Source organism: Neovison vison, chromosome 8 (genome assembly GCF_020171115.1).
Source record: "Neovison vison isolate M4711 chromosome 8, ASM_NN_V1, whole genome shotgun sequence".
NCBI classification, from domain to species: Eukaryota; Metazoa; Chordata; class Mammalia; order Carnivora; family Mustelidae; genus Neogale; species Neogale vison.
The window spans coordinates 12,922,444-12,937,825 of record NC_058098.1 but is presented as its reverse complement, the minus strand read 5'-3'; the positions used below and the strand labels follow the sequence as shown (position 1 = coordinate 12,937,825).

Genomic DNA, 15,382 nt, shown 5'->3' with positions numbered 1-15,382 from the left:
CTCCTATAGATAAAATAAATGGAAAGAAGAAAAATTCTCTTTGTGATGAGAATTCTTAGAAACTACTTTTTTTTTTTAAGATTTTATTTATTTGACAGAGCATAAGCAAAGGGGAGTGACAGGGAGTGGGAGAAGCAGACTCTTTGCTGAGCAGGGAGCCCAACAAGGGCTTGATCCTAGGACTTGTGGGATCATGATAAGAGCCAAAGGCAGGCCCTTAACTGACTGAGCCACCCAGGTGCCCCAGGAGCTACTCTCTCAATTGCTTTTCTGTATATCACACAGCAGCATTAGCTGTAGTCATCCTGTTGTGCGTTCCATCCTGAGTTCAGTGACCACTCTTTAGATATTTGCTGGCGGGTTTTGGTTTTAGCCAGTTCAGGTATATGACTGGTTTTACAGGAGTTCATAATTAAATTTTTGCCTCCAATGTTCTTTAACGAGGTACCCCCATCTTCATTTACTAGACACGTGTAGGCTGGTTTTGTGAAATACAAAGAGAAGCTCTTTAAAGTCATGAATCATGAAACTGACCTTTGAAAAGCAGTGGGGAAAAAAAAACCGTCAAGCTATGTTTTATTTAAATTGAGTGATGCTCTTTTTGTTCTGTTCTTCAGTATTTTATATTCTTTCTTGCTGCAGATTTCTTTTCTGGTACAGTCATGATCTAGAGGACAGATTTTTAGCTCCACATAGTATATGATACTAGCTTTATTTTGACAGGGGTTTAGGGAGGTGGTTGAAGCTATTGTTCAATTAGACTTTGATACTTTTTAATATTTCTATGAGTGTTACCCTACCTTCAGCAGGTAAAGGATGCTAAGAGTGCTTCCTTATTGTCTTTTTTGACTTTGATATATATGTTCTTATTCGTTATTTGTATTTTTGTCATTCTGAAATTGATAATGACTTGAAGATTTCTTTGAAGAGACAAATTCTGTTATCAGACATATAATTTCTAGAATATGGAGGTGTTGCTTATTTTTTATTTGCCAGATTATTTTATTAAAATAAAAATAGCAAAATAGAATTGATAGAGGACTGGATGGGGGATGCTTGGATCCACCTTGGATTAAAGAGGCAGATAGTAGAAATATTAAAATGGCATGTATTTCCACTTAAATATTGTTCTGATCCCACTTGCAGAATCCTGAGTTAAGAAAATCACTTCTCCCCAATCTCTTCTAATAAAAGAAATGCTTAAGAAATACAAGTTTCCAGGCCCCATCCAAGATGTTTTCAAGTAGAATCTTCAGAATGCCCTGTGGTGAAACTAGATGTTAATAGACACCCATATCCTTTTTATTTTCAAATGATGTTTGGAAAACACGGAATTGAATGGCCAGGTGGTAGTCTCCCTTATGTCCTTTGTGCCTCACTGTGGGTCCTCATAGAATTTCTCTCAGATTAAGAGAGTCCTCATGCCACCGTAGTGAAAGATATTGAGCAGACATCATCATCAAAGGCCTAGTAATAATGGGGAGTGTAGCATCTTTGAAGCATGTAAGAAATGTTTCCAAGAAAACTTGTAGAGTTTAAAGACATAAGGCATGGTCAGCCTCTAACATTTATGGTCTGTGTAACATCTCTTTATGCCTCAGGTTTCTCCGCCTGTAAAATGGGAATAATCATATTCAGGGCTTTCATAAAATTGTGAGACTGAATGAGGCAAAGAACAAAGTAGAAAAGTTTTTAAAAAACGATTCTTTTGGATTTAAAGTAATTTAGGCTAGGAGTGGAATTATAATCAGTATGCTGTAAGGTCAGAAAAAGCAAACTGGCAGTGGAAACAGCACTCAAGGACTGAGCCACAGACTAACCTGCAGTGAAGATGATGACCCATTCAGGAAGTCTTATGAGTCAGACCTGCTGTGCTGTGTCACTAGCTTCAGAGAACATCTGCTTCAGTGTCTTTGCTTTTTTTTTTTTTTTTTTAAATATTTTATCTATTTGACAGAAATCACAACTAGGCAGAGAGGCAGGCAGAGAGAGGAGGAAGCAGGCTCCCTGCAGAGCAGAGAGCCCGATGTGGGTGGGGCTTAATCCCAGGACACTGGGATCATGACCTGAGCTGAAGGCAGAGGCTTTAACCCACTGAGCCACCCATTTACTTTCAAGTAATCCCTACACCCAAAGTGGGGCCAAATTCACAAACCCAGGATTACAAGTCGCACACTCTCTGACTGAGCCAGTCAGGTGCCTCTCCTATGTTTTTGCTTTTATTTATTTTATTTTATTTAAAAAAAAAAGATTTTTATTTATTTGACAGAGAGACACACAGTGAGAGAGGGAACATGAGCAGGGGAAGTGGGAGTGGGAGCTGGAGCGGGAGAAGCAGGCTTCCTGCTGAGCAAGGAGCCCCATGCGGGGCTCGATCCCAGTAAAGGATCGTGATCTGAGTTGAAGGCAGATGCCCAAAGACTGAGCCACTCAGGCACCCCTGTTTTTGCTTTTTAAGAAGGAAATCTAGCTAAGATGGGTTTTACCCTTGATACATCTCTCTCACTCAGTTCCACTGTCAGTATTTTTCTTTGAAAAATTAGTTCAAGTTGCTTTATCAACTTTTCATTACCACATTGTTAATTTTTATAATGTTAGTGTCACTGGTAAACCCTCTGTAGCTACTTAATGTTTTTGATATTGGTGGACAGGGCTGACCTCAGTACTGCAGGTGGGGGTTGTCTCGCTACTTGAAGTTTTTCACTGTGCTCGAACTCCAGTTCCGGAATTGCAATGCTGTTTTTGACCCGCAGTTACCATTTGTAGCATTCATGGCGCGCTTACTGCTACTTCCTGCAGCTTTCCTTACCAGGTGCCTAATATTCGGTCTTAAGTATTACCGTTTCTTTTCGTACCTTTTTTTCTTCTCTGAGGCAGATAGAAATAAGGAGTTAGGAGAGGTTAGGAGAGAATGGGGCACATGCTGTGATCATTCCCCCTTTTACATTTTATTGTTTATTTATTGAATCTGTATTAGATTTTATTCCTGCTGTGTGCACAGGCTCACACACGCTCCTCTAACCTGTTTATCTTAATCTGGTGTTTACCACTTACCTCGAGGGGGCTCAAAGCTTCATTTCTCTCTCTCTCTCTTTTTTTCCTAAAACTTCATTTCTCTCTTGTTCCTCTCTTTTTCTCTGCTGCTTATATTTTCATTCTGTGCCAAGGGAAAACTTAGATATAGTTTTGATGTAGACATATTTACATCTATCCATGAAAAATTAACCTGCCAGTTGGGAAGTAAAAAGAGATCATAAAGAACCACCCCTGTGTGCTTTTGCCTAGTGCCTTTGTATGTGGATATCCTCTTCAGAATCCTTTAAAATGTGCCTTCTTATTCTTATATCGTTTAATCTTAGGAGCATAGATAACTGTTAGAGTAATTTGTTCTCTTTTCATGGTTATATTCGCTACCAGTTCTGTCTTACCACACTATTTCAGTGGGAGAATGTTTTGAATTCCACACAGCTACCTATCAATTGAGAATAGCCTGAACAGTTCTGGCTAATTTGTTTTTTTTTCTTTCTTTCTTTCTTTCTTTTTTTTTTTTTTGGTCTGAAACATTTTAATTTGTTGCCATATGGGATATTTGTAGCTATTTGTCTTTCAACAGAGAGCAAAGTTACTGTTGCTGAACTTAATCTTTGTTCTTGGTATTGAGGGGTCCCCCTTACTCCCTGTGTCAGTTACTTGCTTGTATGTGAGTTGGGATTATTCCCAGATTTTACAGGTGATAGGCTTTTTTTTTTTTTTTTAAAGATTTTATTTATTTATTTGACAAACAGAGATCAAACGTAGGCAGAGAGGCAGGCAGAGAGAGAGGAGGAAGCAGGCCCTCTGTGGAGCAGAGAGCCCAGTGCGGGGCTTGATCCCAGGACCCTGGGATCATGACCTGAGCGGAAGGCAGAGGCTTGAACCCACTGAGCCACCCAGGTGCTGTGGTGAAGACTTTTTAAAGGCGACAAAAGTTTACATTTGAGTGAAATTGCAATTTAGCTCTTGAGTTTGATTCCAGCAGAACCCCCCTTGTCTTCTCATTATGTCATAGTAAATCATCTGAAAGATCCAGACCTTTGAGTTTTATTTCGATAGGCAGGTTGGAGCCCCTATGTTTGTTGGAGTGAAAAATGACGTGTCAAAAAGAAGCAAAAATGTTCTATGAAGTTTTTAATATCCTCCCAGCCCTTCTTGCATCTTCTCTGTATTTTAAGGACGATTATAGAGTTGGCAAAAAGTACAGCTAAGGGGTTGGTAAAGAAAAGGAGAGCTGGAGTTGGAAAAGGAACTGGGAGAATGGTGGGTAGTAGCTGTAAAAAAGGAGGAGGAAGGAGTTTGTAATGAAAGAGTCTCATACAATTTTTAAGAAAGTTTATTAAGAAAAAATTTTGGTTGTTTATTTATTTATTTATGTAACTAATCTCTACACCCAGTATGGGTCTCGAATTTACAACCCCAAGACCAAGAATTGCACGCTTCTCTGCCTGAGCTAGCCAGGTGCCCCTTGTACAAGTTCTTCTTCTTCTTCTTTTTTTTTTTTTTTTTAAATAATGGAACTTATAGTGTAGAAAGTGGGGACAGAAAAGAGAACAGGAGTAGAGGGCAGTGTGTAAAACAGTGTAGTAAATTATGAAAAGTGTATTAGGTTAAAGAAGGGAAAACTTTTTCTGTAATTGGGAGAATTTGAATGGTTTCATCAGAGGTGATAGTTGAACTTAATGTCTTGAAGGATGAGTAGGAGTATTCTAGATAGAAAAGAGATAAAAGGGAGATTTAAAGAGGAATGACTTAAAACAGGAAATAATTCAGTGATCATCCTTTGTCAGAATCTCTTTTAGCATAGGTCATTAGGGAGGCTGCTGCTGGTGGTAGGGGCCATGCTGAGGAAGAACTATGACTGATGGTATGTTTAGAGTGAAGCTCAGGTGTGAAGGGATTCAGTGCATTAAATTGTAGGATCCAGTGTTACCTTTAAAACAACTAAGGAATTACCCAGCTGGTTAGTATACTGTCAAGAGAGAGTAATTTGATTTAGATGGAAGCGGCTTAACTCCCTCTGCACAGTGTGTATTTGTGAACTTGAACTTGGTTACTTCTGTGGAGGTTGAGAAGTCTCTTGGCAACAAGCTTCCAGTTGCAACTAACACCTGCTTTGACTAATTGGCATGCTCAATTCTGGTAGTGGGGCCTCTGGGGGTTTGTGTTTGAATTCAGCTTCATCAGGTTTAAACTGGAACATAAATGTGAAAGGACTTTGGGGTCAATCTGTTGATTGAGAATGAAAAGGCAAGACATACAAAGGGAGAACACAGAATGAAACTTGTGGATAAAATAGCTGTTAATTTACATTTGGAGGCTTTTAAACTTAATTTATATATTAAAAATAGGATGTTTTACTCGGTTATTCTCTGCTAGCCCCTTTTCAAATTTGTTGGCCTTATAAACTAAGGAAGACAGGACCTAAGGGTAAACCATTTCTGGCATATGTCTGCACCAAGGTAGTTTATTACAGACACTGCTCATCTGCTTTTTCTCTCTAAAAAACAGCTGTAGGCTGGTAGGTTTCCTATCAGCTGTGTTCCCATGACACTTTATGCAGTGCCTTCATTTTAACACTTACCAATTATGTTGTTATAACTGTTTATGTTTTCCTCTTCTGCTAACCTGAGAGTCGTAACAGTGTATGGTGTGATTCATTTCTCCTTCCTGGACCTAAAGTGGTTCTGGGCATGCAAATGTTTGAGCTGAAATAGAATTAAATTGAAAAGTGGATTGCATTAGGTGGTTTATATTTGATCCCACTAAATAAACATAACAGGTTATCAGCAACAAAACGAGAGGATATTGCCAGTTAGTTTTTATTTGAAACTTTCTCTCTTTCCTGTCCTTTTCTTCTTTCAGCTCTTATCCTCTTGCTAGGGTTGAATTAAAACAAAAGGTAATCACTGGAAGAGGCATCTGGTTGATGAGGAAGCTTTCATAGCAGTTCCGTATTTATCCCATCCTGGCTACCCACCATGGTCTCTTAAACACACACAGGTTTTACTCCCCTCAGTTCTTCAGTCTTTTCCTCTATGGTGCTGGCTTTCTTGGAGCTGTAGCATAGATTGAAATAAAACCTTCAATTTGATATTTTAGAAAATATAATTTTGTAGGATTAAGGCTTTAGACTAATTAGTGGTGACTGTATACTAAATTGTCTTGAGTAAGAGTGTCAATTTGGAACTTGAATTTGGGGTAGTGCTTTTATATATGAATGTCTCATAATTTGTCCCAGTGGTATTTTTTTCTCAAATTGGATTAAGCAGTTTCTGTTTTTACATTAAGCTTTAAGTGGTTTTCAATAAATTATTTCAAATCCACAGTTGTTCTTTGAAAATTTTCCTCAAGTTACTGTGATTCTCAGGAGATACCCAGAAACACTCCCTAATTAGCATTATTTAATCATACCTTGTATAAGTCAGACAAACAAGCCTGACAAATAAATTAAATTACTTGTGGGATAGTTCAAAGTTTTTGGCCCCAGCATTTAATCTTAGAAAACCCAAGACTAAAAAGACATGGCATACTTCTTTAGGTTATGGTTTGTGCATTTTTGATCTTAAGTAGTGTTCTTGCTGTGTTAGCCACTGTTACTTATATCAAGTGGAAGTAAGGGTAAGGGTTAATATTAGATCCACCTCAAAGGGCCATTTATCTGGTGATTTGTAGAGTAGTGCTTAGTTTTTAGGGGCTTGAGGGGGATTAGCAGCATTAGTGCTGCTGCGTTTGAGGGGCTCCTTGCCTCTGCCCCTGATATTCTGCACACCCCTAAACCCTGAGTGTACAGCTTCTCAGTGTTCTTACTGATGAGTTGAGACATTTTCTGTTAACTGGTTGGAGGTGGTGTGATTTAACAATACAAATGGTTTATTTTGGGGGAGGGATAAAATGCCCAAGGAACATGTGGTGCGTCTTTTGTTGATTATACAGTTCTGAGTCCAGCTCTGCCCTCTAGTATCTGGGTGTGATCCAGTGGCACGTTGCTTAGCTCTTTCCTTATCTGTCAAGTGGGAATACTGATACATACTTTGGAGAGTCATTACGAGATATTACACAGAATATGTGATGTGCCCAGCACTATACTGCCAAAAAAGTTTTCCCCTTCCCTTTCCCTTATTAATTTAGGAAAAGTAAAATATTTTAGTAGGTCTTTGTGCCATCTGAGATTTACTGGGTAACCCATCTCCTCCCCATTTTGGATTTTGGCATCTCATGGCACCCCCCCCCCCGCCCCAAACTATGTGCCTTACCATTGTTGATTGGTATCTTTTCCTTTTGGACAGGAGTACTTCCTGTATCCTTGTCCATCTGGCTAATTTGTCACACACAATCAATATTTTTTCCCTCCTGTCTTAACTGCAGATAACCCAAATGAAAACTAGTTGATGCTGTTCAGTCATATACCAACATTTTCATGACTTTTGAATTGGCAAGTATAATTCTTTTCTCCTTTTATCCTTCCTCTTCTTTGCTTTTCTGAATTAGTTTAGGAATGTTCATTTTTTAGCAGTTTAACTTGTAATCTGATCATGTCTAGGCTTAAACATGTATCATAGCTTATTATATATAGGAAGTCCTGTAGTATTTATGTAAGGAATTCTAACCAGTTCCTGTAAAATTTTGTTCATTTTAAATCCAGTTTTTCCAAATGATATAGCAGTAGGTAATAATTAGATTTTGATAGCACTGAAGGTTATTCTAAATTGCTCCTGTCTATATTTGAAGTAAATTGCATAGAATATCTTACTTAAATGTGATCTTAGCTTAAAGTATGCATCGTCATATCAGTATATTGAAGTGTAGGTAGCACAGAACTCTTAGAAACATTTTAGAAAAGGGAGAAAATTGTGAAACAGCTCAAGGATCTAGATGGCTGAGTTCACCCTGAAAGACTGAACATATTTTGGGCTCTTGGATTCTGATTCAATGAAAAGTTCTCTTCTCTAGTTCTTTTCTTTTTCTCTTTAAAAAAAATATTTTGTTTTTTCAGAGAGAGAGAGCACGAGCTTGAGGGTAGGGGCAGGGAGTTCCCGACTGAGCAGGAGCCTGACCAGGGCTTGATCCCAGGACACTGGGATCACGACCTGAGGCAAAGGCAGAGGCTTAACTCACTGAGCCACCCAGGTGTTCTCCAGTCTGTCTTTAAACGGTGGTGTCAGGGGCTTGACAAAACTGATTGGATTGTATTCGCCTGGAAGTGTAGTTGAGGTGTATCTCTAGTTTCATAATCACTTGGGGGATGTCTCTTGGTTAGCAGCTTCAAAATATATCTGTGTAAGTCATTGGATTTATGAGGTGACTTCAAGAGTGCAGATCACTTGGGGGACAGATATATATTGTGGTCTTAATTCTCTACTGTGTAGGTGATCTTTAATAGTAGGGGGTCAGACTTTAGAAGGGGCTTAATATTCGTAGACTCTTCTTATATTTTTCGAAGACACTGTGAGACTCTTGTGCTATATTATTTTCCCTTTGAATATGGATTTTACCAACTCCATATATCCTCTAAACTAGATGGGATGTAATTTAAGAAGTAAGAATGTAAGCACAGTTACCAATTTATGTTCCTTCTAGAATATTTTGGGGAAAAATGATCTATTCATGGGCCTTGTATGTAATCTGTTCTCTCCTCCCACTCTAATTATTGACTACTGACTAAAAGTGGTCTAGATTTAGGGTGTGTGCTAGGCATTTACCTTTCATACCTTAAAAAGAGTAATTTACCAAACTAGATAATATGTCCTCTCAGGTGATTAAAGATTGAGTCCATCTCCACCAGTGAGAAGCAGGCAGCAGACCTGGCAAATAAAACAAATGCTATTTGCAAATTTTATATTTATAATGAAGATTAATACCAAATAGAAAACTTATATGTCATAGTCATTTGTGCTCAGGATTAATTGTATTAGTTATTATATACACAAACTCGTTTTTTGGGCAGAAATACAGTTTTCATTTTTCATGTTGAGCATTTTCCTTATCCTAATGAAATTTGGGAGATGCATTTGCTGTATTTTGATTTTTTTCATTGTTGTATGGTATTTTATCATTCAGTCTTGGAAATCATGTGATCTTTCAGGTGTTGTGCAGTACCTATAGCCTGGTACCAAGGTTCATATCTGAATAATAACTAGACAAGAAATTGGCAAACCCATTCTTTAAAACAAAACAAAACAAAACAAAACACAAACCTTCATGGTTTTACATTAGAATTTTGTGTTCATGCATTTCGTACATTTGTGGACAATTACTTTTGTTACTAGAGTCAGTGAATTCTGTAAAAAAGAGTAAGTTTGGTAGTATATAGACTGTACAGTCATGCACTTTATGGCTTCTTGTTATGCCAGATCAAGAGAAAGAGTCACATATGTATGTATGGACACATTTGACATATTTATATTTCTCTACATGCACATAAAAATTGACTTAACACGAATGATTTGTATGCCTTTCTGGTTTAGACTGGTAATTGTGGTTATTGATTTCTTCCATACTAAGAGATTGTCATGGTTTTTCATTCTCTGCTCATGTAATTTATGCCTTTAAAATTCATTTTAATGACATCCTATGTCAAGTGTAGAAGTGAAAAATTTAAAAAATTTGTACTATTATATAAATTAGAGTGAAGGGAATTCTAAAGTGTGACTTAATAAGTTGAATGTTCCATTTATTCAGTATTTATTCAAGACATTTATTGACCACTTAATAAATGCTAGACACCTTAAACTGACTGAAAATTCAGCTTAATATTTAATAGCAAAGTCAGGTGCAATAATACTGAGACTATAGAGGGGCATCTGGGTGGCTCAGTGGGTTAAGCCTCTGCCTTTGGCTCAGGTCATGGTCTCTGAGTTCTGGGATCCATCCCTGTGCATTGATCAAGCTTCTCTGCTCAGCAGGGAACCTGCTCCCCCTCCCGCCCCCACCTGCCTCTCTGCCTACTTGTGATTTCTCTGTGTCAAATAAATAAGCAAAATATTAAAAAAAAAATACGGAGAGTATAGAATAAATCACGTCTTTCAAAGTAAAGAAATGCTATTTGTTCACTAAGTAGTTTGCTGTTCAATTTTGGGGATTCAGCTTATGTTTGATACCAAAGTAAGAAAATAATATCCAGGATGTGGAATAGATGATTTTTTGGGGGTGGGAGGGCAATAGGTGATATTTTTAAAGTAAAGAAATGTTACTACTCACTGGATGGTTTGCCACTCAATTTAAAAATAACTTTGTGAATGAAACATATAAAACCAGGTGTGTATTGACATAGCTAAAATTATTTTTCTATACTTAAGGACCGTTTTTATTTTATTATTTTATTTTATTTTTTTTAAAGATTTTTATTTATTTATTTGACAGACAGATTACAAGTAGGCAGAGGAGATAGGCAGAGAGAGAGAGAGGAGGAAGCAGGCTCCCTGTCGAGCAGAGAGCCTGATGTGGGGCTCGATCCCAGAACCCTGGGACCATGACCTGAGCTGAAGGCAGAGGCTTTAACCCACTGAGCCACCTAGGCGCCCCAGGACTGTTTTTAAATATGGAAATTGGAAATCAAAACTAAACATACTTTAAAACATTTTTATTTGGAAATGATTTTATTTATTTATTTATTTAGAGATCACAAGTAGGAAGAGAGGCAGGCAGAGAGAGAGGAGGGAAGCAGGCTCCCGGCTGAGCAGAAAGCCCAATGTGGGGGCTCTGATTCCAGGACCCTGGGATCATAACCTGGGCCGAAGGCAGAGGCTTTAACCCACTGAGCCACCCAGGCACCCCTGGAAATAATTTTAAACTTAAAGTTGCAAGAAAAAGAATAGTACAAAGAACTTAAAAATTTTCTCCTATCAAGATTCACCCAGTGTCAGTATTTTGCTGCCCTCTGTTCTCCTCTCTTCCTCTTCTTTGCTTTTCTTTTTGTTCCTTTTCTCACCCAGTCACTTAAAATATATATAAATCCCATCCCTCCACCACTGGAGGGTCATCTGCCTATATAATGGCCCATTTACTGTAAATATTAAGAATAGGGATAACCTCTTAAACATGTACAGAACTCAAGTAAATTTGACATGGATAAAATATTCTTACTGTACATATTCTCATTTTGCTAGTTGATCCATTAATGTCTTCTATAGCACTTCCCCTGTCTAGGACAGAATCCAGTATGGGAACAAATACCACATTTGTCATTTCTTTTTAACTTTTTAAAATCTGGAATACTTAAAGATTTTGTTTTTTAGGACATTGTCATTTTTGAAGAACAGTATTTCTGGCATTGTGGGGTGTTGTGGGTATGCTTCAAAATCATAATATTGAGCCACTTTTTTTTTTTTTTTTTTTTTGATATTTATTTTAGAGGGTGAGAGCGTGTACGAGCACGTTCAGGCATGGGGTGGGGGTGGGGAAGAGAGTCTCAAAACAGGCTCCCTGCTCGCTGTGGCACCCAACTGGGGATTTCCTTTCACAACCCGGGGATCATGACCTGAGTTGGTATCAGGGGCCTGCTGCTCAACCCACTGACCCACCCAGGCACCCCATATTGAGCCACTATTAATAAAAGATATGTTAAGTTCTTTTCTCTTTTATTTTAACTTGTGTGTGGGGGGAACAACTCTTTAGAAACATCTCAGTTTTCAGCTTCTACGTTTTACTACCAAAAATTATAGGTAGAATAAGTTTTGTTGGTATTTAACTCATACTTACAGCATATGTAAAGGTGATGTCATAATCTAGAACTCTTGGTTAATGATCATGTGGTTTTGATTTTAAAAGCTATGTATTGGGACGCCTGGGTGGCTCAGTCGGTTGGACGACTGCCTTCGGCTCAGGTCAGATCCCGGAGTCCAGGGATCGAGTCCCGCATTGGGCTCCCAGCTCCATGGGGAGTCTGCTTCTCCCTCTGACCTTCTCCTTGCTCATGCTCTCTCTCACTGTCTCTCTCTCAAATAAATAAATAAAGTCTTAAAAAAATAGAATAAAAAATAAAAGCTATGTATTTTAAGTTTCATTGGCATCATGTGTGAAATTTTGGATTTTTATTTGTCTGCTTTCCTGGTATTATTGTGCCATCTAGTGGAAATTTATGTCCTTCACTGCATGTCTAAAATCTAGATGAACTGCAAGATACATTTTTAACATACTGAGAAAAAAGTAGTTTGGAAAGTTTGATCTTCTTGATGGACTTGGAATTCTTTAGAACAATGATTGTCTAAATGATTGTTCCTGTTTAGGAGCAAGAGTTTAGGACAAATAAAGTTCTTAGTGAAGGCTTAGTAGATGTCTTAAAATTATGAACTACTGAATGTTAAAACCTGTTTTTGTTTCAACAAGAAACACCCTACATTTATTTTCTTTATCATTGAAATCTTAACCAAAACATATTACATTTCCATCAGTTAGTATTAAGATAATTGTTGCTACGTGGATCTTGTCAGAATCCCTTTTTCCCCTCCCTTGGATTTTTTATTGTACATCTTCTCTCCAGGCCTAACATCGTGGAGTTTATGTGTTATTTACACATTCCAGGTTTATTTTGAAGTCACAGAAGAACAATACAGTAGGTAATAAATACTAATGAAATGGTTTGAAGGAAAGCCATGTGCTACCTTGAAAATAGCCTAAAAAAAAGTTAGACTTTTATCATTTGAAGACTCTTTACCAAATGACAAGATAAGCTCTAATTTGTGCTTTTTTGGGTAAAAATAAAATGCAGGATTTTTTTTTCAAGATTTTTATTTTTAAGTAATCTCCACACCCAGCATTGGGGCTCAAAACTCAAAACTCTGAGACCAAGAGTCACCTTCTCTACTAACTGAGCCAGCTGGGTACCCTGGGATTTCATCACTTGTAGAGTTGGCAGTCTCTTTTTCTTTTTATTAAATATGAAAAGATGCCTTTCTTATCCTTTGTAGTGTTTAACATACACATTTTTAGTCGGACTTGAGAAACATTTTAGTCTTGGAGTTGTACGTTCTGCATAATTAAACTGGAATATGAACTCGACGTTGTCTTCGGAATACAAATTTGTAATAAAGAGTATTAAGAATTCTCTAACCACGGGGGTGCCTGGGTGCCTCAGTTGGTTGAGTGTTTGACTTTGACTCAGGTCATGATCTCGGGGTGCTGAGATTGAGCCCTGCGTGCTCCCTGCTCAGGAGTTTGCTTGTCCCTCTCCCTCTCCCTTAGCTGCTCCTCTTGCTCCTGCTGTCTCTCTGTCTCTCTGTCTCTCTCTCTGAAAGAAATAAATAAAATCTTTAAAAAAAAAAAAAAAAAGAATCATCTAACCATGGAGAGGGTGTACTTCGGAATTATAAGATTAAGCCATTCAAGCATACAATAGCTTTGTAAAGTCATGGATATTATATAATATTTTCATCTTCTCATTATTCTTTGTTAGTTGCTGATGTGTAGTCACGATGAGCGGATTGGGAGAAAGCTCCTTGGATCCACTGGCCCCTGATTCACGAAAACGCAAATTGCCATGTGATACTCCAGGACAAGGGTAGGCAGTGTATTTCCTGATGCTTCACCAAAGGCTCCTCCCCCTACCGTTATATTTTTGCTTAAAGATAGCATTTCAGCTTTCTGTTATTTATATTCTCTGGTTAAAATTTTCTTTTTTTGTCTTTGCTTAAATTATATGATTTCGATTTGTAGTAAGTAGTGTGGCATAGTGATCAGATGGACAGCCTTATGATGCAATAGAAATTTTGTTGCTGATTCAGATAGAAGCAAGAATCTTATACTAACACCTTTGATACAGCGTGAAGCATTTCTCAGTGGAGGAGGTAGGTAGGAGTTAGGAATAGATAATTGCTACTATCCAATAAGACTCTTCAAATTCCTGTAAGAAAATGTAAGTTGGTATTTTGACATTTGTGGGGTTTCATCATTCTGTTCCTGAATGAAGTTTGAAGTTTAAAAAATGGAAATCAAGTATTTCATTTTATGCAGTGATACTCTAGCCTTTTTAGTATTTGTCAAGGCCAATATGACTTGAGTTTTAATGTGATTGTTGCAGAGTAAAAAATGATCTATAAACCATAAAACCTTGTCATTAATAAGTAGCTAACACTGTTTTCCTTATTCTTTGTTGTTTTACTGTCTCTGTGAGGTAAAGACTATGTATCCTCATATTCTCGAAGAAGATACTGAGACTAAGTGTGCCCAAGGCCACCAGGCTAACAAAAAGATTGACTCGAAATTTAGGTTTGCCTGAATTTCTACTCTATTCTGCTACTTCTCCAAGACAAGGTTTTGGTGGTTTCTGTTGGCTGAATTCAGTTTGTTCAGATGTGAAAGTAGTTGTGCTGTGTGCTTGTTCTGCTCACTGCTCTTGTGTGATAGGTGTATTCATGACCCCCCTTTCTCTCAGTCTTACCTGCAGTGGTGAAAAGTGGAGACGGGAGCAGGAGAGTAAATATATTGAAGAATTGGCTGAACTGATATCTGCTAATCTTAGCGATATTGACAATTTCAATGTCAAACCAGATAAATGTGCAATTTTAAAGGAAACAGTAAGACAGATACGTCAAATAAAAGAGCAAGGTAATACAAAGTAAGAAAAACACTCAAGTATTTTCAGAAGGAAACTTGTCAACTGTGTTTACATTTGTCTTTTGGCTTCCTTGTTGCTTATGTACAGACTGCTGCTAATTGAACCTAGCCTGTGGGACTGGACAAATGAGTTGACCAGCTGTACTCTTTGAGAAACAGTTAATAGAGAAGTAGATAGAAGCCTGTGTTCTCACCTAGTCACGTGTTAGCTTCCTTTCAGGAAGCCATGGATAGTACATGTAGTAGTGAAGAAAAATTGAGGGTAGCTTCTGCCCTCCTGGGTGAATCTTAAGTTTTAACATTTAAAAATTATAGCATTGTTTTCTTATCATGAAATGTTATATATGTGCATATATATGCTCCATGTGTGTCTTTGTTCCGGGCACTGTGTGAAGGTGAAATTGACCTATAGCTGATACGCATATGCTATTTGTAGTACTGCCTTGTATCTTTTCAGGAAAAGCTATTTCCAGTGATGATGATGTTCAGAAAGCTGATGTATCCTCTACAGGACAGGGAGTTATTGATAAAGACTCCTTAGGACCACTTTTACTTCAGGCAAGTATATTATACTTTTTTGAGGAATTTTTAAGACTTAAAAATACACTTTTGTAATGTACTTAAAAATTATTTTGTGAGTAGTTTCCTTAAATAGTGTTGATTCACCTGTAGCACCTACAGCATGTTTCTCTTACTTCAGAGCAGGAGTTGGGAACAGGGAGGCTCTTTATAAAGTGCACCTGTTAATTTTTCTTTGTTGTTTCGACTAGTTTACTCCAACTGCTCTTTAGTTGAT

General features: G+C 37.7%; 1 protein-coding gene across 3 annotated transcripts in view; it reads left to right on the top strand.

Moving 5' to 3' along the window:
- Positions 1-15,382, top strand: part of NCOA3 (nuclear receptor coactivator 3) — a 132,496-nt gene that overhangs the window by 86,321 nt on the left and 30,793 nt on the right. For 2 of the 3 annotated variants that reach the window (XM_044262884.1, XM_044262882.1), the window contains exons 3-5: positions 13,427-13,531; positions 14,405-14,577; positions 15,044-15,144. In XM_044262884.1, coding sequence (XP_044118819.1) covers positions 13,446-13,531; positions 14,405-14,577; positions 15,044-15,144 — 360 coding nt within the window. In that variant the 5' untranslated portion in view covers positions 13,427-13,445. Of the gene's footprint in view, positions 1-7,408; positions 7,469-13,426; positions 13,532-14,404; positions 14,578-15,043; positions 15,145-15,382 lie in introns of those variants that run through there. The other variant, XM_044262883.1, reaches the window with a different exon arrangement.